The sequence below is a fragment of the Bombus affinis genome, chromosome 3 (assembly GCF_024516045.1).
Source record: "Bombus affinis isolate iyBomAffi1 chromosome 3, iyBomAffi1.2, whole genome shotgun sequence".
Taxonomy (NCBI): Eukaryota; Metazoa; Arthropoda; class Insecta; order Hymenoptera; family Apidae; genus Bombus; species Bombus affinis.
In genome coordinates, this window is record NC_066346.1 from 17,304,312 (window position 1) to 17,322,748 (window position 18,437).

At 35.2% G+C, this 18,437-nt stretch overlaps 7 protein-coding genes and 1 long non-coding RNA gene across 14 annotated transcripts; 5 read left to right on the plus strand and 3 right to left on the minus strand.

Moving 5' to 3' along the window:
* Positions 1–167: 167 nt before the first annotated feature.
* On the minus strand, positions 168–5,115 carry LOC126914413 (uncharacterized). Of its 2 annotated transcripts, none has more exons than XM_050718346.1 (8): positions 4,904–5,115; positions 4,204–4,308; positions 2,932–3,035; positions 1,062–1,275; positions 934–987; positions 713–855; positions 478–632; positions 168–398 (listed from the first exon to the last, which is right to left on the minus strand). In XM_050718346.1, the coding sequence occupies exons 1-8, from the start codon at positions 5,079–5,081 to the stop codon at positions 341–343; spliced, it is 1,011 nt and encodes a 336-aa protein (XP_050574303.1). In that variant the 5' UTR covers positions 5,082–5,115; the 3' UTR covers positions 168–340. The 2 variants fall into 2 exon arrangements, with proteins under 2 accessions (XP_050574303.1, XP_050574304.1); XM_050718347.1 differs by having other exon boundaries at positions 4,509–4,994.
* On the plus strand, positions 1,236–3,055 carry LOC126914439 (uncharacterized). Its single transcript, XR_007709660.1, has 2 exons — positions 1,236–1,368; positions 1,764–3,055. It is a non-coding gene; the product is annotated as an uncharacterized LOC126914439 (long non-coding RNA).
* Positions 5,116–5,876: 761 nt separating the features above from the next.
* Positions 5,877–8,966, plus strand: LOC126914386 (ribosome biogenesis protein SPATA5). 2 transcript variants are annotated; one of them, XM_050718268.1, is made up of 6 exons: positions 5,877–6,031; positions 6,306–6,502; positions 6,566–6,751; positions 6,818–8,214; positions 8,294–8,557; positions 8,629–8,966. In XM_050718268.1, exons 1-6 carry the CDS (start codon positions 6,012–6,014, stop codon positions 8,956–8,958), a joined length of 2,394 nt encoding a protein of 797 aa, XP_050574225.1. In that variant the 5' UTR covers positions 5,877–6,011; the 3' UTR covers positions 8,959–8,966. The 2 variants fall into 2 exon arrangements, with proteins under 2 accessions (XP_050574225.1, XP_050574226.1); XM_050718269.1 differs by lacking the exon at positions 5,877–6,031 and having other exon boundaries at positions 6,354–6,502; positions 6,571–6,751.
* Positions 8,967–8,973: 7 nt separating this feature from the next.
* Positions 8,974–9,809, plus strand: LOC126914428 (keratin-associated protein 16-1-like). Its single transcript, XM_050718379.1, has 2 exons — positions 8,974–9,192; positions 9,264–9,809. The coding sequence occupies exons 1-2, from the start codon at positions 9,128–9,130 to the stop codon at positions 9,628–9,630; spliced, it is 432 nt and encodes a 143-aa protein (XP_050574336.1). The 5' UTR covers positions 8,974–9,127; the 3' UTR covers positions 9,631–9,809.
* A 571-nt stretch (positions 9,810–10,380) lies between these two features.
* On the plus strand, positions 10,381–12,392 carry LOC126914402 (uncharacterized). Of its 2 annotated transcripts, none has more exons than XM_050718317.1 (5): positions 10,381–10,706; positions 10,801–11,258; positions 11,332–11,502; positions 11,576–11,787; positions 11,870–12,392. In XM_050718317.1, exons 1-5 carry the CDS (start codon positions 10,674–10,676, stop codon positions 12,316–12,318), a joined length of 1,323 nt encoding a protein of 440 aa, XP_050574274.1. In that variant the 5' UTR covers positions 10,381–10,673; the 3' UTR covers positions 12,319–12,392. The 2 variants fall into 2 exon arrangements, with proteins under 2 accessions (XP_050574274.1, XP_050574273.1); XM_050718316.1 differs by having other exon boundaries at positions 10,835–11,258.
* A 1,504-nt stretch (positions 12,393–13,896) lies between these two features.
* Positions 13,897–15,326, minus strand: LOC126914422 (uncharacterized). Of its 2 annotated transcripts, XM_050718360.1 has the most exons (6): positions 15,116–15,326; positions 14,860–15,024; positions 14,587–14,772; positions 14,221–14,511; positions 14,057–14,141; positions 13,897–13,964 (listed from the first exon to the last, which is right to left on the minus strand). In XM_050718360.1, the coding sequence occupies exons 1-6, from the start codon at positions 15,177–15,179 to the stop codon at positions 13,952–13,954; spliced, it is 804 nt and encodes a 267-aa protein (XP_050574317.1). In that variant the 5' UTR covers positions 15,180–15,326; the 3' UTR covers positions 13,897–13,951. The 2 variants fall into 2 exon arrangements, with proteins under 2 accessions (XP_050574317.1, XP_050574318.1); XM_050718361.1 differs by having other exon boundaries at positions 13,897–14,141.
* Positions 15,327–15,557: 231 nt separating this feature from the next.
* Positions 15,558–17,270, plus strand: LOC126914416 (uncharacterized). Of its 3 annotated transcripts, XM_050718350.1 has the most exons (5): positions 15,558–15,683; positions 15,758–15,975; positions 16,098–16,718; positions 16,825–17,012; positions 17,092–17,270. In XM_050718350.1, the coding sequence occupies exons 2-5, from the start codon at positions 15,885–15,887 to the stop codon at positions 17,137–17,139; spliced, it is 948 nt and encodes a 315-aa protein (XP_050574307.1). In that variant the 5' UTR covers positions 15,558–15,683; positions 15,758–15,884; the 3' UTR covers positions 17,140–17,270. The 3 variants fall into 3 exon arrangements, with proteins under 3 accessions (XP_050574307.1, XP_050574306.1, XP_050574309.1); XM_050718349.1 differs by lacking the exon at positions 15,558–15,683 and having other exon boundaries at positions 15,745–15,975; XM_050718352.1 differs by lacking the exon at positions 15,558–15,683 and having other exon boundaries at positions 15,745–15,975; positions 16,825–16,966.
* LOC126914419 (39S ribosomal protein L4, mitochondrial) lies at positions 17,006–18,399 on the minus strand. The gene is made up of 3 exons (XM_050718358.1): positions 18,006–18,399; positions 17,515–17,923; positions 17,006–17,444 (listed from the first exon to the last, which is right to left on the minus strand). Exons 1-3 carry the CDS (start codon positions 18,291–18,293, stop codon positions 17,299–17,301), a joined length of 843 nt encoding a protein of 280 aa, XP_050574315.1. The 5' UTR covers positions 18,294–18,399; the 3' UTR covers positions 17,006–17,298.
* Between the last annotated feature and the right edge of the window lie 38 nt (positions 18,400–18,437).

Here is an 18,437-nt window from a genome sequence, read left to right on the forward strand (position 1 = left end):
ACCACCAGTTCCAAGCTGGAACCAATTCTAAACTTGTTAGACATTTCTCAAAGAATTGACACGATTACCGTGAAACTTGCAGAATCATTTAATACGACGATAGAGAACGGCGAACGAACCGGATGGAACACGATGAGCGTGGACTAGTTTTAGGTAGCCAGTCGACGTTTTCTAGAAAGTCATTGTACGTTTATTTATCATAGCAATACACGGTGCATGTAGGAACATCGAAATGGTACTTTGTATTTACGCGACGCATAAAATAGCTCGAATGTTTCTACAAGTCTGTTCCATTGGCCCGTTGGATCGAACAGACATCTCTCGGTCCTCTCTGTTTTATTCAGACACAGGCACATTGGGTAATTTGAATAATTTCTCTCTTCGATCCACGACGTGTCCTGAAATAAACGAAAAACCACACCGATGTATGTTTAATTGTATTCGCATCGTCGATGATTAACCCGCATCCCCGAATACCTGTATTCGTGAACTTTGAATCTGGCGGGTGTACAAGTATGTTGCTTCGAGTACAGACCCGCCAGGCATCTCGATGGCTCTTTTTTGTCTCTCAAAAGACACATTTCCGTCTCGTTTCCTGGACACGTCCCAACGCATTGTCCGACGTTAATTTGCTATTTGCGCAAATACAAAGTCAACGATAAATTATAATACGATCATAGCGGTATGTGAGATCGCGTGGTAGGAAATTTACCCGAACGACTGGCCTAACGTCCGTCGTGTTTGTACCATCCTTAATTTCCACTTCGCTGAAATCTAAAACGGTCTCCATGTGGTCCATTTTGTGGCATGTTCCAGCACAGCCACATTTCTCAATCACTTGGTACACTTCGTCCCCTAAAATGTAACGTAATAAGTACATCTATCTCGAGTGAAATTATGTTATCTACTACGAACGTAGGAAATTTCACATACCGTTCGGTCCTTTGATGCTAACCGTACTGTTCCTCACCGGTTTGCATCCGAGATCTTTCAAAAGACGCATCGACGATTATCGATAAGAATTACGGGCGAATGGTATCGAACGAAAGAAAATTATATACCTTTAGCACAGTGACCCATACATACTCCGACATCGATCACGGCTTGGTGAGGAGTGCCAGAATGTACGAGATGCGTGAAGGATTCTCGCCTACAGGACGAATCGGGCGTGCATTCGCAAGCTTCTGTGACTTCGATAACACGAACACCTTGAATCGTTGACACCCTCTCCAATTTCGCCGCCCTTGGACGACAATGCGATTCCGGGAAACATCTCTGAAAGGACAAAAAGTGCAAATGAGTTACGTTGAACACGAGCGAAACGGAAACTCGGATATTTTAATCGGATCGGATGAAATGTTGCCGCTGGTAAGGAAGGAGAACACGCTTCTAGAATGGTTGGTCGTGTATCACACGGGGGAACATTTTATCGATACAGATGTTGAATGAGCAAAGCGAGCACGCGACTTCACAGAATTCGTACTTTATTTCGTCGTACGTTTGCCAAGCGAGAAAGTATCGATGGTGTCCACGGAGGAATTTATAATATTCGCGCGCCTCGTTATCTCTCGTTCGGACGTTTTCTTTGGTACTCGAGTTCTTTCGCGACACGCGGGCCATTTAATTATTCTCGCTGCGGGATAACATCGACCGTTATCTTTGTTCGTGCAAAGGCATCGGTGCCTCTACCCATTTTCTTCTCTCGTTTGTACCCCCGCTGATATTTCTGGCTAAGAATATTTTCTAATAAATTCTCTTCTCAGGTACATCCATCCTCAAGATCCCAGGAACACGATTCGGGATTTAGTAGCTGGCCAAGCTGGCGCCGGAGCGGTGACCCGGCTCGATGCGACCTTCCAAGGACGCAAAACACATCCTCTTCTTTCTGCATATCGCGTGCAACATTTTTTCTTCTCAAGCCTGTTTCTCTCCTGCAGCGTGGGTGCTGCAAGATCGTAAACCACCGATCGGGTTGCATCACGTGACGAAAATAGCTTTCTCCCCGAGAAGGGTCGTTCTCGAATTATTCGCGAATTATTACGACACGTTCGTTTACCATGCTAATTAGAGTCCACTGCCGTTTTAACACTGCCGGACTCGAGGCAACGGTTGCGATTCGTATGGAAACGAAGTAGAAACACGCGATGATCGTTTAGTCGCGATACGATTGTCGATGAATTTTGGAGAATAGAATGTGTAAGGTATGTACATATGTATAGAAGGGGTACGATGATCATCGACGAAGATACGCGGTTCTCGATACAGTGTGGGGTGTACACGCCGTAAAAGTCGCGTGGATCGTACGATCGCGCGGTGCTGGCGTGGCCGCATTCCAGCTGGCGGATTGGTCGATCCCATGCGTCATAAATCTACATGATGTTCCTGCCTTTTTCGCCCTTCGTATAGCCCTTGGCATACGTAACCTGCCGTGGCAACGTATATCGCGATATTTCTTTTTTTTTTTTTATTTGCGAATTCAGTCTTTTCGCCTCGTCCTTTCTTTTTTCTTCGACACGCCGCTCGACTACCCGAACAGAATTCCACGACGTCCGATCTCGGTTTTTCGAACTTAGATCGGTTCCTTCGCTATATACGCGTTCCTGACTTTTCAAAGATGTCGCGAGTTCGGCAATCCTTTCCTTCTCTTTTTAATCGTAAAATAAGCGTGACCATGACGTTGAATTTTAAAGGATTCCGGGTCGTGGAATTCGACAGTTTCACGACCGGTTCGATAAACTCCGCAATGGCGACGCGTTTTTTGTCGCAAACCCGTTGCGCCAAGACAGGGATCACCTAAAAAGATTTTTGTACCAGGTGCATCCTGCGGCCGCGCATGAGTCACGCATTACATACATCCATGTACCTCTGTAACCCTGCATTCTTTTCTGAGCCGAAATTCTGATAAGTAAAACTGGATGAAAAAATATTTACCTGTACAATGGGCCGACTCGCATCTCCTGGATCATCCAACACGTGTCGCGGACACAGTTTACGACAGTGGCCTGCATCAATTTGGATAATTTCGCCCGATATTCCTGAGAAAATAAAAATCAAAGATACTGTCGAAAAAGGGGATTAGCGTTAGCGATAAAGTGCGGCCAGGGAGGTTCAATGAAATTTCAGTAGACCGGTAGGATGGTGTTGTTGACTGCGTGCCGTGGAGTTCGCTCGCGAAAAATAAGACGCGAGTAAATCCGATGGCGCCGCTCTGTAATGCTCGCGATCATCGTACAAAATTTACGACTCGTATCACATTAAACAAGTTGACAAGATATAAGAAGAGGGTAGAACCGTCTATAGTGTAACCGTGCTATTTTTGGCGCGAACGCGTGGGACACGGAATGCGCTGATTCTTCGGTGATTCACATTACCGTGAACCTTCGGCTACTTCACTGCCACTTTTCCGTGTTTGTTCCTATAAATGGTATTATCTCGAGATCTACTTGAAATAGCAAACTACCGCGTGAACGCCCGATCGATCGGTCGAATGAATAATCGTTGCCGGTCTGGTCTTTTCAGGTAATCGGAGGTAGAAAGATGATGCGACGTTTGGCATAGCAATGATTTAAGCGTCAGCCGAGGATACCAGACATCGGTCAACAAAATCATTTAATTGTCAATTGATGGCGTCTAGAAGGGTGGTTGTTCCTTCGATCGTTTCGCGGAACCGGCCGCTTCGGCGAAACCTTAATTATTCGTCCGTGAGGGGCATTAACATTCCACGAATCACAGACTCGTTCCTTTGATCGCCTCCGATCTACAAGCGGCAATTGATCTCTCTCTCTGTGACAAAATCAAGTAATGAGATCGAATCGCGATCGGTTCGACGATTCCCGCGCTATTTTAATGCGATAGCTCGCAATGATAAATCGGTCAAATCTTTTGATCATGGGCACACGACAACACCGTCACCGGATGCTTCATCCTCTCGATCGGCGTCAATTGATTGAACACCCGATATTAATTTACCGGATCGGATCTAGCGACAAGGCCACCAGCGTTTACCACTCGTGAATATGGGGCGGCAAGAGTGAAACGAGGGAACGTAACTTACATTTAGCCGGTTGCTAAAATTACGCAACTTCTCGCCGAATCTCTTTTCAACGTTATATCGCTCCGCAATCTTCTGTGCATCTCTGTCCGTATGCTCCGTCCTGACATCAGCCAGAATTTACATACATACTTTTTCTTAAATTCGCTTACCGTATCCAACATCGATCATTTTCTCGTGTCTGGCGCAGCATACATGTTGTCGAACCTCTTCCCTGTGTGTCCTATCTTCGTTCCCTTCATTCTGGTCGCCGATGGCTGAAACAGAAACAACCCCGATATGCAGATATCAAACGATCGTGCTTCTTTGAGAACGTTGCTATTTTGCATGCCAACAAAAGTAACTTGTAAGAGTCGATTGAAATATACAAGCATCGAATACATCGCGGAAAACTTGATAAAAAGAGAAAGGAGCAGAGAGGACGAATCAGAATGAAAAAGTGCGATGCGGTGCCTACCTAATCGTAAATTGGCGAGGCAAACTAACGTGAAGCCACCGAATACGGCCCACTGACCCCTCGTGATTTGTATTCGCATCGGTACGAATAGCGATGGACGTAAATCGGTCGAATAAGATTTACCGAGACGGGATGGCGTGATTCGGAAACGAGTTTGTGTATCGAGGATGCACGAGTTGTTTGCCGTTTGAAAAATGCGTACAGAATTTAATGATATTCTCTAGACGTAGGTGTGAACGCCGCGTAGACGAAATTGTGCTAATTTGTCACAGTGGTTGTTATCTCATTACTCTATATATACCCGCGCGCGGATGACTAGAAGATTCGTGGTACACGGAATACTCTTGGACTCGCACGCACACGACATGCAAAGCGGTAGTCCAGAGAGGACGCACCGTGCGATCGATCACGATCGGTTGTTGCCCACGCAGGTTGCGATCTGCGAGAAGACTGGCCGTCTGGAAGCCACTGGATCTCGCTCAGACGGAGAGGCGTCCGGCTGACAGGCGGATCTCTATTAATCTCGTTTGGTACGGGAACGTCGGCCCGCTTCGTGACGGCTGGCCCGTCCATCCATCGGTCTTTTGCCTCTTGCCTGCCACGATCCCTGATGCGCCTGACGCTGCTGATTTTATGCTCCACCGAACCTGATTCATCTCGTCTGCATCTGAACCTCTACATTCCACACGACCAATTTCCCTCTATCAATAAAAGTTTCATCAGCAAATTTTCAAACCAACATACTATTTGCAGAATAACATTGATAAAATGGCCTTACCTGTTTTATAAAACGCAATCAATTTTAAATTATTCGGTAATGTAACGGTTAGATCGAACCAATAAGCCATAAGCCTCCTCAGCTCCCCCAAACCTGTGATCGCGATATCCCATCCCTGTCTTATCTCTTATATTCATCCACGAGAATTTTACGAGCTCGATATATTGGGATGATGATATTCGAAACTAAAAAAGGAGAAGAAGCTAAGAGACGGAAGAATCGTACATCCTTTACTCCGCATATTTCTTTACCATAGGATAGAATTTATTAGATTCGATAGAAGAATACGTTTTTACTGAATATGTTTGAAGATCCCCGTGAACACTTTATGTATATTTTCGAAATTTCTTGTTATCATTTGTCGATTACTAACTTTATCTTTGAAATTACACTATACTAGCTTCCTTAAGTAGGGTATTTTTATTTATTTAGGGGTTAATTCATGAAATTAAAAAGTATGACCTAACTTTGTTTAGCTGCGCTGAAAAAATAATTAAAATCTCTAATGTTAAAGTAATACCTTTCCACTTATAAATGAAATGAATATTTTACATTATATATATATATATCGGAATAATGTCTGTGACGTCATATTCAAAATGAATATGTTGTTCGTGTATCATCATTGAATACTTTATTTGTTAACCATTGCCATCATCCACTTATTAGAATTTATGTATATGTATATAGTCTAGGTGTTGCATGCCGAGCAAGGACATGTTATCATGGCGGACGGCATTTCTCTGTAAATATCTCTATGGATTTTTATATTTTTATATTGATTTTGATACTAAAAATTGCAGATTGAGAATAATTGTGTAAATCTGTACGCATTTTACACAAACTTCTTTTACTGCATTTGATACAAAACATTTGTATGTGATTTAGAGGTTATGTTCTCCCAGCTGAATACGTATTTAGTAGTTTCAATAAAACAGTTTTCAAAAGACTATGTCAAAAGATAGTAGAGTGGAAACGTTTTATGAATTATGTCCAACCAATTATCTCTATCGTTTCAGAATGATACCAAAAGGAAAAGAAAGTGGGAGGAAAAGTCTTTCTCCTTGGATGACATGTGAAACATGTCAGAGCATCTTGACACTAAAGGATCTAGAAGTACATAACACTAATTGTCCACCTAATCTTGTAACATGGAATCATAATTTCATTTACGGTGATATATTATATAGTACCGTAGAAACGTATAATCTATTAGGTATATATGCTCTTATATTTACTATTGTTTGAACCAATTTTATATAAGTGTTTCTTTGCATAGAACAGCCAAAAAATATTCATGTAAGAGCATTGGATGATATGGTATTTATATCGCAATCTGCTTTGCAATTATGTGAAATTGCAATAGGGGATTGTGTTCTTGTAATTGCTGGAGAAAGTAAAGTTGTTAAAACTGCTTGGCCGACTAAGGATAAAAGTTTAACAAGTGTTTCGTTAACAAAACATGGTAAAATCTCTTATTGAACCTTCCAAAATCTATATATAAATTTTTCTACCCATACGTTTTTTACAGCAATAGAATTAAATAACCTCCGAGGTTATGTTAAAATCGAAAAATTAAATTCTTCTGTCGATATTGCCAAGGAATTTGTAATCTGTAGCGTTGGGAAACATATATCGCCAGAAGCAACCACAGAACTTAACATAATACTTAAGAATCATAACGAGCAAAAAGTATTTACTATAGGTAATAAATTCAGTGTGCCTTTTTATGGCAAGAAATTAATTTATAAGATTGTCAAAGTTACATCAGATGATTGTGAAAATGTTAAGTTATCTGAACAGTTTAAACAATTGAGCATAACAGATGAAACACGTAATACCAAATTGTATAAAGCACTGTACAACACAAAATGGACAATTTTGAATGAAGAGCAAGAAAAAAAAAAGGAAGAATATAAAAAATCTAAATTTAAAATACAAGATATTGGAGGATATGATAACGTAATAGAAGATATCAAAGATGTTCTTGATATTGGCCTTGGTCTGTACCAAAGTATTGGAAATTTTTACATTAGTAAAGGAATATTATTATATGGCACCTCTGGTGTTGGCAAATCTGCTATCGCCAATGCCTTGATATCGCAATATAATATTAATTCTACCACTATTTACAGTTCAGATATTTATAGCAAATCTTTAGGCGAAACAGAGAAAAAATTGCAAGATATTTTCATGGAAGCTAAAGATAAAGCTCCAAGCATTATTCTAATAGAAGAAATTGATAGTTTATGCCCTAAAAGGAGTACTTCGAGTACAGATCACGAAAGAAGAATACTTTCTCAATTGACTGCACTCTTTGATGGAATACAAAATGCAAATGATAATGTAGTAATACTTGCCACAACTTCGAAATTGGATCTTGTAGATAATTCTCTTAGAAGACCTGGTAGAATAGACAAAGAATTCGAAATTCATGTACCTACTACCAATATGCGCGCAGAAATATTTAAAAAAATGTTATCAAAAATACCGAACACTTTATCCTTGGAAGATATACAAAATATTGCTTTTGTTACTCATGGATTTGTCGGCGCCGATTTATATGGTTTATGTTCCCAAGCAGTTCTGAATTCTGTGAAATGTCAACAGAAAACTAACACTGATCTTTCATTAAAAGTAACAATATCAAACTTTGAACACGCTTTAACCGTCACAAAGCCATCGGCTATGAAAGAAGTTTTAATAGAAGTACCGAACATCCAATGGTCGGATATAGGAGGTCAAAAAGACCTAAAATTAAAATTAAAACAAGCTGTTGAGTGGCCACTGCGCCATCCCGAAGTGTTTCTCAGGATGGGTATAACACCACCTAAAGGTGTTTTAATGTTTGGTCCACCAGGTTGTTCTAAAACAATGATTGCAAAAGCTCTTGCAACAGAAAGTAAAGTAAATTTTTTAAACATAAAGGTTAGGCATATTAAAGTTAAATTTAAAACTTTTCCAATCAAAAATAAAAAAACAGGGATAAAAAATACAATGTTTTTAGGGACCAGAATTATTTTCAAAATGGGTCGGTGAATCCGAAAAAGCCGTAAGAGAGGTATTTCGAAAAGCAAGACAAGTATCACCTTCAATAGTATTTATTGATGAAATTGATGCACTAGGAAGTGAAAGAGGTTCTTCGTCAAGTGCCGGAAGCAACGTGCAAGAGCGAGTTCTAGCACAATTATTAACAGAACTGGATGGAGTTACTGCGTTAGGCAGCGTTACTTTAGTGGCAGCAACTAACCGACCGGATAAAATTGATAAAGTTAGTTACATTTTAGAAAACAACTATATTTATCAAAGATGTTTATTAATTAAAATGTTGCTTTTTCACAGGCACTTCTTCGTCCTGGTCGTTTAGATAGGATAATATACGTGGCATTACCTGATTATGAAGCCAGACAAGAGATTTTCGATATAAAATTAAGAAATATGCCAATCGCCGAAGATGTACATATTCAAGATCTAGTTGATCTTACAGAAGGATATTCTGGAGCAGAAATCCAAGCAATTTGTCACGAAGCTGCTATAAAAGCACTTGAAGAAGATTTAAATGCTACTATAATCACTAAAGAGCATTTTAAAGCAGCATTGGCTATAATCACTCCACGAACACCAGCGTCGTTAATAAATTTATATAATGAATATATGAATAAAATACATTAACTATAAACAATTTACTTTCACGTAATAATTGAATTTGTCTATATTTGCAAAGATTATTGATCGTCTATCAACACCTTTCTATTATTTTAATACCAAACTTCAGACTTTTATTTTAATAAGATTAATAAAATTTGTAGTTGTGTAATTGCAAATTACATTGCCGAGTCAAATGTCGGTAATGACAAAATGTGAACGACCTTATGGGAAAAACGATTTAAAACAGATGATCGAAAGGTATGATCGAAAAGGCGAAGTATTTTATCATTTGATGAATGCAATAACGGTCAACTTAAATATTGTTTTAGTTGCGGTTGCTGTCCACCAATGGATCCACAATGCCCACCTTGTTCTATATCGTACGCGCCTCAAACTGTTTGCTGCTATGCGTGTCCTACTCCACCATGCAAATTAGAATCAAAACCTAATTGTTGTCCACCTATGCCAGTCACCTGCATGCCATGCCCGCCTCGACCTTCGCTCTTACCTTGCGTCCCACGACCTTTCGTTTGTCCACCCTGCACAGGTCACCCGTGTATTACCTGTGCACCTATACCTAAACCAGTTCCAGCTCCTTATGAAGCCGGTCCTGTCTTCAGGGCACCTGTTATTACTGGTGGATTATTTTACGTTGGAACAATCAGGTGTTATCCGTGTTTATCATATGCTTGTTGAACCATATTTCGCATATTTTACACTCCAATCCCAATCAGTCCTTCGAAGATAATTACCTCACGAATAAAACATTTATTGTCCAGTGTTAATGATGTTTGATCTGAACTTGGTGTTGTATATAAATATTAGTATACATTTCATATATAAATAAATATAAAACAAATGTTATTATAACAATATTCAGCCCTTTCGCTCAAGATAACCGCGCTATTCAACTAATTTTTAGAATTAATAAATCTTTACTAATTTTTAAATTTATAAGTGATTTATGATGGATAAAAGAATATGTGATCTCTGTCCACTAGATCATTTTAATAGAATCGGTTGCATGGTAACGACATGTAACTGGCCTTTATTAAATATTGTTCAACAAAGAACTAATCAACCATATTTACGAAAAATAGAACCAATAAAAGGTGTCAGGTAGGAATTTAATAATAATTTATTGAATCTGAACATAATAGAGATTTCATACATAACGTAATATTCATTCATTACTTGCGCCTTTATTAATGTATTTTAATTGTGTATTGGAGATTTAAACAACCTGCAAATTCGCCACAACGTCACGGGTCATGGACAAATTTAATGTACCGCCCTATTGTGCAAGGGGGTTTCAGATATCGTGGTGTATATAAATTACTTCCTCTTGATCTTTCACCAAGTTCTCCTGTATTGTCTCGACCTGCCCCTGTTCCACCTACAGATTTTCGAGGAATAACAGTATATTGTCGTCGATAGCATTGGCTACAATGCGTATGCCTATACATATATTCGCACGAATATATATTACATTTATGTAAATTTAAGCGTATATGCTTTATTTCAATTTATACACTATAAATTATAAGGCATTAATAAAAATAAATAAAATGTATTAGCGCGTTCTTTGTGCATTCTCTCTTACATGAGTAAGAAGTGAGGTTATGTTCTTATTTTGTAATTAGTACTAAGTAAAATAATTAATTTACTAGTACTAGTAAAGTTAAAATTAATCAGCATGGAAGCAATATGGAATCGCATGCAATTAGAACGTCCTCCCAATGCAACTTGTCATATCGAACGTCATAAATTTGGTAAGTTTAATTCTGTTTGTAAATAGAACAATAAAAAATGTTGTAATATAAATTTTTTATACGAAAGGCGAATAATCTTCCATTTAATAAATAGGTACATGATATTTTTTTATTTTTGTCACTGTTAGATGCATCTACATTTCTATTAACACTGGACAAAATTATAAAAGATATAACTTCTCAAGAATTATTGCACAAAGAAGCAGCAATTTTAAGCAGATTAATTTATCGTATGAAAAGAAAATTTCGAAATGACAAGGGTGTCAAATCAATGTCTAAAATAAATAAAGTTTTGCTCAAATATTTGTCATTATCACTTGAAAAGGAATATGAAAATTTGAAGAACTATGTTGAAATAGATGAAAAATATATTACATTATCTAGTAAACAAATGGTAGAATATGTTTTGGTTAAAACACAAGGTTTTGCAAAGCTTATGTTACGTTTGGAAGAAGTCTCTAAACATGCCGCATATTTTCTTAAATGTAGAATAAATTTAGGTCATGCCTGGTCTACTGCTATTATTGCATACGCTGTTGTTAGTAGAATATGGTACGTTATTTTTGTATTTCATAGTGTAAATTTATAAACTATAGCTATGGAATATTGGTATATTTTGCTACAGGATTTTGTCAAGATATCTAGTTAAGAAAACATGTACATGGTATAACGACTTATACCAATACCTACACTTTTTTGAATTTGTTGGATTATCTTGGCTACCCAAAGACTACGAACTTACAAATGACTTAAAATCATGGCTATCAGTACCATGGATAGATAACCCTATATCAAGGCATGTAAAAGAAAATAAATATAATAAATTATTATACAGAACTGTTATAGTTAAAAAATTTGTATTTATACAGCATTCCCAGCGATTATGGATTAAAGAATACAATGTTTAAATTAATTATCCCACGTGAATATGATTCAGATGAAAATCTAGATTGCGATATACAAGATTACAACAAGGAAACAAAATCTGAAAATACATTTTCATCGGTTGAAAATAAAAATGCTATACATATCTCAGTTCCAAGTGAGATCAAAAATGTTGTTTCTAATGATGATGTAGGAGGTATAAAAGCAAATTTACGAATCATATAATAAAAAGAAATATTATTTATACGTAATATATTTATAAAATTTATTTTTTGTAGAAATTATAGATCGTCATACTTTTAATTTAAAATATATTCAAAATACATCAATAGCTGATAGAAAGGAACATAAAAAATTCACAAAAATCGGAGAAACGAAAGAAAATACGGCATATATTAAGCGCAGTAATCGAGAGTCTTATTCCGATGATTTGAGAGACGAATTTGTAACTAAAAGGAGGAAGAAAAATTCCGAAAAAAAATTAAAAAACTTAATGGTAAAAAACACCTCAAAAGGATTAATTACTTTCGACGATATCAATAATATATCAGATTTAACGATACTTCTAAACAAAGAATCGTATCCTGGTTTGGATAAATTAAAATGGAATATGATTAGAAATAAAGGCAAAAGATTATTAGACAAGTTGGAAATTTGTTCTGATGGAAGTAAGCAGTCAATTCCATTAAAAAAAATAATGAAACGTATAAAAAATTGGATTGCTTAAATACAGTGTATGTGAATATATGTTAATATCGAATGTAAAAATAATATAAAAATAAATATTATATTTTTTATGAAGGGAGTTTTTCATTATCTTTTATTTTCCTAACGTGTTTTAAACATGCTCTAAGAAAAAATAAAAAATAATAACGGTGTACTTAAAGTGTTCGATATATTTAATTTATTGCATTTGATAACGTAAGAAAATTATGGTACATTAGATATTCTTATTTAGAACAACGACATTGCGAAATAAAGATATTTATAACGATAATTAAAGTAATTATCCCTGAGTACATAACACTTTTCTCGTTTCGATGAAGCATACCGGCATAGAAGTACAAAATATATGACAAATAATCAGTACTTGTCGATATTCGGATACAACCAATTCGTATACAACTGTGGTCTCATCCTCCATTTTAATCCAAGATCAAATTGTCTTTTCTTCATATTGTTGAAGCAACAAGCACGAAATTGTCGTGTTCCACATTTCTCGGCGCATTCTCTGCCACACTGTTCGCAAGATAAAGTTTCTCCAAAGACCCATAATGCGCATACTATATTGCAAAAAAATATGTTTTTCTCATTTATATTTATGTATAGATTTTATTTTATTCTAACTAAAAGAATTTGCTAAAAAAACCAGTTAGCAATATCTAAAGCACTATTAAAAAAATTATTTGTTTAAAAACGTATAAAGGGACGGATTTGATGCATTTATGTATGTTACGAAAAGGGTGTACGATCATCGATGAATGTTAAGCAAGTAATTACAAGTTATTGCATCTATATAGGGTATAAGCTAATGCATATTTCGACTAGAGTTCCTTCTTCTTCTTCTTCTTCTTCTCCTTTTTCCGGTTTATGCTAATAAAGAAAGAATATTAAAAAAAAATTGACTGTACTTATGTTTTATCTTCTTTAATGAGAAGTACAGCAATAAATGCAATAACATCGTAACAACTGCTTTAAGCGGTGTGCTGTATAATGACGTTATCAGCTTCAAGCGGAAATTATATTATAATCTCTAATCTGATTTATTTTAAATCTGTTTTGGAATATTCGAGCAAAGTAACTGTTTCATAAATTTTAGAATATTTCCACTCATAATAAATATTTAAAAAATACATTTTCTATTATAAAATGTAAATATTGCTTACCTATGAAAAATAGCATCACATAAGTGCAGTTCATTTTCTGGTTCGATAATTCACTGTCAAATAAAATGATAACTGTAGTTACTATATCGTCTATCGTGCTACACACTTTCTATTAAATTCAAATAAAAAAGAATTATAAAAAAAAAAAATGATAGAATAGTACACGTATAACACTGCAAATTTATGTCGGATCAATTAATCTTATCTAAATTTAAACAACACGATTTGAAACGCCAATTTTGTAGATGCCAACTTACGAATCCTTTGTGGATGAGCGCTGAACGGCAAGTGATAATCTTTCCGAGGACCGCTGGTTGAAGATATATCTCCCCACCAACTCCTGTTTCCACCTTAATCCTTAACGCACACGCAATTGCATTTTCTGTCTTGACACGATATTTAGAGAGATTTCTGATTTGAAATTTTGCTATAATTAGAATTCGCTTTGTACGGATATAGATTTATCAGAACTAATTACTTTATAATCCTAAAAAGATTGCGAAGAATTTGGTAATGACATAGATACATCAAGTTTCATACATAGAAGTCTTAAGTTCTTTGTCTTATACATTTATTTACTTTAATAATAAGACTATGTAGATGATGAGGATAACATGGCCAATTTTATAGCTTGACGCGCTACTAATCTGTGATAACATTTGAACTGAAAATAGAAAAAGATAGTTAGACGCATATGTTCATTTTCTTTCTAGTTTATATGCCTATATTGGAACGAATCGAACTAGGATAATAAACGATTCTTTCTCTGCGTTTATAATCCGTGTGTGGTATGGAAATTTCACACTCTAATAGCAACGGTTCCAAAGGATTTTTTACGATTGCGCTGCGCGTTGCAAAGAGGATGTTTTTATATTTTATTGTTTCTACAGTTTTATCATAATAACTATTGGCTTCAGTTCCTTCTATGTAAATTTTTAGTATCGGTCGCGGCTGTGCTCCGTTTGCTACGCACGTTACATTCAAATGACTTTTATTGAAAGAAGAAACATGAATGGACAGATTAGTTTCTGGCACTGTAATACAATATTAAGCAATAGTGTTATATGTCACATAAATTATTCGATTGTTATTTACAATCACAGAGTTACCATAAATAATCATTTTTGTTCCTTTCGTGTCCTCTTCCTGGAAGGTGCTAATCATACAAGTATACTCTCCGCTCATTTCGATCATGGCCATTTTCAAATGTATTATGGATTGTGAATTAGAATGTCTTAAATTTTGTTCAGGATATTCAGCAAATCCGTCTATCACTCCTATATCCTGAGGTGGCACTATAGTTGGGTTACGATAAAAAGAAAGAACATCATATATCGAACAGGATCGCTCAGCTCAAAAAGTTCAATTATGTTTAGTATTACTTGGTGGTATCCATTGATAGATTTGGTCTTTGTTATGGTACCATTTTATTACAAGACCGTTCTCGTCTTTAGTGACATTGTAAATGCAGGAAAGATCGATTGGTCCAGTTCCATTACGCACTACGTGCGGAACGTTCAATGTATAAATTTTTGAGGCGTATATATCTGGGAAGCAAATTGTTCTAATACACTTTGAATTTATTAATCATAGTGAAAAATAACTTTTAATGGCATACGATTAAAGGAGATGATTTACCTGTAAAGCGGCTTTTTATCACTGCTGCGGCAAGCAGAAAAACGATATATGCTACCGACGACATTTTCTACGAAGATTAGTTTTCAGACTGATGAACAATTAAACATGCTTCGTTAATCTTAAATCAAGCGCAGGTGAAAGGTTCTGCGCAGTTACCGATTATATTGTTCGTAGAATAAATATCTTTGGAATATTTTGTTGCGAAAGAAACAAATTTATATTTAAGAGAAACGCTTGATCGTGTTATTTATTTCTTTCATTATTTACAATGATTAACATTTATCATTCTTTTTCTTATAAATTTGTTTGATTTCCTGATCTACTATAGTGTACATTCCAGACACTCTTTAAATTTCTCCGGACGCTCCTCTTAGTTTATACTTCTCCTAAGAGATGGCCATCGAAGTTCTGTTAGATATCAGTTGAAAGCCTCTAGCACTTTTATAGAGTGTTTACTCACTTACGATTTTGTGCTTATAAAATATTGTATGTAAATAATAACAGTGTATTAAAAAATTAAATACATGAATTTTGTATTTCTTAATGAAAACATTAAAACGTTTAAATGGTAAAATGATTTTTCAATACTTTGAGCCAATCTTTCTTAAATAAACATTCGTATGACCATCTAAACGATTATAGGTAATTTATGGTGAGTGAAATCACTGACTTCAACGTTTCTATTATTTGAATAGCGAGTATGAAAACAAACAGTCACAGTTTTTATTGCTAACGTTTATTGTTAAAAATCAATATTATTTTATCAATTATGAATGATGACCCAAGAGAAGTACTTGTTCTTCTTAATTCTTTGGGCTTTGTTGGAATTACAGCACAACAACTTAAAGCATTTATGAAAGGTAATATTATTGATATCTTTTTTTTATATTTTATAATAGTTAATATTTAAATATTTTATGCACATTATATCTAGCATTGTTGCGTACTGGTTCTAATTTGTATTCCTTTTTCTTGGTACAAGATTTAAAGTTGTATAGGAAAATAAAAGATCGTGAAAGACAGCAAAAAAGGGAAGAAATTAAAAGAAAAATAATAGATAAGCAAAAAAATATGATTAAAGAAATTCTTACAGAACAAAAGACAGAGTTTCGTTCAGTTGAAAATACTATATCCACTAATTCTTCTAATTCTTATTTTGATGACACCATTGTAAAGGTAATAGTGACAAAGTTATCAAGTGACAAAGAAAATAAAAATCCTACAAATTTTGAAGAAAACTATACAAATGTAGGTCACAAAATGAATATGATACAGTCAAAATCCAAACCCATGAGAAAAGAAGATCGTTACAATGTTAAATCTATTGTTGTGCCATGTAATAATATAGAGGTAGATAATAAATCTTGTTTAAAAAGTAGAAATAAATATGAGGGGTGTTTGAAAAAAGATTTCCATATAGAAACACAAAGTAAAACAAAAATACAAGATGATAAAATACAGATTCAAGAAAAATCAACACCTTTGCAATCAGTACGTCCTATGAGTGCACCAAACATTTTAGACCACCAGCAAGGATATATTGGAAGCAGCCACACAAAAAGTACATCGTCTACAAAAAATACTCATTCTGGAACAAAATCGTGTAAGTTTCTAACACGTATCATATTGTAAATATGAACATAAATATAACATAAATACAATTAAATTACAACATATAAATACAATTTTACTTTTTTATCTCAATATAGTTATTAGACCATGGAGATTGCAATCAGACATCCAAAAAAGTAAAAATGTTAAAAAGACTGATCCAGTTTTACTTTATCAAAAATATCAACAGGAATGGAAACAAATGTCTTTTCCTGGAGAAGCTAAACATGCAAGCATAAGGTGGGCCATTCGTGAAAAAATGTTAGGTGAAGATCCTCATCCAGCAGTAAGGGTCTTTATTTTTGTATAATTATAATTCGGTATTATATTATTTTCTTTAATATCATTGACATTTGTACTTGCAGCCTCTTCCTAAAAAGTCAACTAGTATGCCAACACTAAGAAAGAAGTGACCTTTATTCAACTAGGGATGAAAATTTTGTTTTGATATAAATTAGATTAAAACTGATATTGATAATCACATTGAATTGTTATAAGAAATTAATGACTGTTACAGAAAATAAATGCAATTTGATAAGAAGTAGATATTTCATGCTTTTATTTTTTAATTTCTATTGCTGATTAAGTTTAAACTTTGCCATTAATTTATGATAATCTGGTCTATGTAAATGGTACAATATTTTGTCTTCGATTAAACGTGCAGCTCTTTCAGTAAGAATTAAAGTGTTATGTTTTAACATACTGTAGACATTCAGGCCTGGAAAATAAATTTATAATGAAGGTGATATAAAATAAATAACATCAAAATGTATTAATATATAACTTACCATATACAGGCATTAAATTTACATGCTTTATCGTGTCAGTTGCTTCTGAGATGTTTTCAGGCATGATATCATCAGTATCAACAAACAACACAGAAGGTCCCCAATGTCGCTCTTCTATTAGTTGTTCAATATATGATGGTTTATTGGATGGAATTTCCAAATCATTAACAATATACAAATCATCTTGAGCTAATTTAACAGACAATGTAGATGTAAGTCCAGCAACTCGGGTATAAAAGGGAAGCATGTAAAAATGAGTTGTAGGAGATCTAGGTCCATGTACTACACCACCACCTCTCCATAACGGGGAACGTATACTTGAGTGACGGGAAAGACCTAGTCCCTTTTGTCGCCATGGTTTCTTGCCACCACCTCTTACTTCTGAACGTACTTTTGTATGTGCGTAACACTAAAATGAAAAATTAATTTACCCATTTTGTCATTTATTGATTTAAGACTAATAGGAGTAATTAATGAGATGTAATAATTACCACATAGCGATACATTCTTTGCCAGCGTATGTTTGCATGAATTATATCTATCCTAGGAGATGCTGCATAAATGTCGGGATGTAGAAAGACAAGTCCTAACTTTTGTCTTTCAATGGTATCCAAATTTTCTAGCCATACTTCGCGCGGTCTTTGGTAAAAATAATTTTCATCTTCATAACTTCTTTTGGAAATGATTGGATAGATTTTTTCCGTGACAGCCTTTGTACAATACGTTACTTGTTGCGAATATGCTTGTAATTTTGTAATAACATTTCTAAGCGATAACATTTCAATAAAAGAGTTTCTTGTTATTGCATCTACACACGGTTTATTATTATAAAAATAACCTAAACGTTTTCGATAATGTTCAATTTAACGTGAGATGTCGCTAGGCTCAAAGATTTTGTAGATGTCACTAACATTGAACATGAA

Coding starts and splice junctions, on each gene's coding strand:
- LOC126914413 (XM_050718346.1), bottom strand. CDS start 5,081: ATGGACGGGCCAGCCGTCACGAAGCGGGCCGACGTTCCCGTACCAAAC. Junction 3,036..4,203: donor AATGATCGATGTTGGATACG/GTAAGCGAATTT, acceptor TTATTTTCTCAG/GAATATCGGGCGAAATTATC. Junction 399..477: donor TTCAAAGTTCACGAATACAG/GTATTCGGGGAT, acceptor CGTTTATTTCAG/GACACGTCGTGGATCGAAGA.
- LOC126914422 (XM_050718360.1), bottom strand. CDS start 15,179: ATGTCGTCGGTAGCATATATCGTTTTTCTGCTTGCCGCAGCAGTGATA. Junction 15,025..15,115: donor GATAAAAAGCCGCTTTACAG/GTAAATCATCTC, acceptor TTTGCTTCCCAG/ATATATACGCCTCAAAAATT. Junction 14,773..14,859: donor CTATCAATGGATACCACCAA/GTAATACTAAAC, acceptor ACCCAACTATAG/TGCCACCTCAGGATATAGGA.
- LOC126914428 (XM_050718379.1), top strand. CDS start 9,128: ATGTCGGTAATGACAAAATGTGAACGACCTTATGGGAAAAACGATTTA. Junction 9,193..9,263: donor TTAAAACAGATGATCGAAAG/GTATGATCGAAA, acceptor ATATTGTTTTAG/TTGCGGTTGCTGTCCACCAA.
- LOC126914419 (XM_050718358.1), bottom strand. CDS start 18,293: ATGTTATCGCTTAGAAATGTTATTACAAAATTACAAGCATATTCGCAA. Junction 17,924..18,005: donor AAAGAATGTATCGCTATGTG/GTAATTATTACA, acceptor TTTTCATTTTAG/TGTTACGCACATACAAAAGT. Junction 17,445..17,514: donor AAATTTAATGCCTGTATATG/GTAAGTTATATA, acceptor TTTATTTTCCAG/GCCTGAATGTCTACAGTATG.
- LOC126914386 (XM_050718268.1), top strand. CDS start 6,012: ATGGCGGACGGCATTTCTCT. Junction 6,503..6,565: donor AGAAACGTATAATCTATTAG/GTATATATGCTC, acceptor TTCTTTGCATAG/AACAGCCAAAAAATATTCAT. Junction 8,558..8,628: donor GACCGGATAAAATTGATAAA/GTTAGTTACATT, acceptor GCTTTTTCACAG/GCACTTCTTCGTCCTGGTCG.
- LOC126914416 (XM_050718350.1), top strand. CDS start 15,885: ATGAATGATGACCCAAGAGAAGTACTTGTTCTTCTTAATTCTTTGGGC. Junction 15,976..16,097: donor ACTTAAAGCATTTATGAAAG/GTAATATTATTG, acceptor TCTTGGTACAAG/ATTTAAAGTTGTATAGGAAA. Junction 16,719..16,824: donor TCATTCTGGAACAAAATCGT/GTAAGTTTCTAA, acceptor ATCTCAATATAG/TTATTAGACCATGGAGATTG.
- LOC126914402 (XM_050718316.1), top strand. CDS start 10,631: ATGGAAGCAATATGGAATCGCATGCAATTAGAACGTCCTCCCAATGCA. Junction 10,707..10,834: donor TATCGAACGTCATAAATTTG/GTAAGTTTAATT, acceptor TGTCACTGTTAG/ATGCATCTACATTTCTATTA. Junction 11,788..11,869: donor TTCTAATGATGATGTAGGAG/GTATAAAAGCAA, acceptor TATTTTTTGTAG/AAATTATAGATCGTCATACT.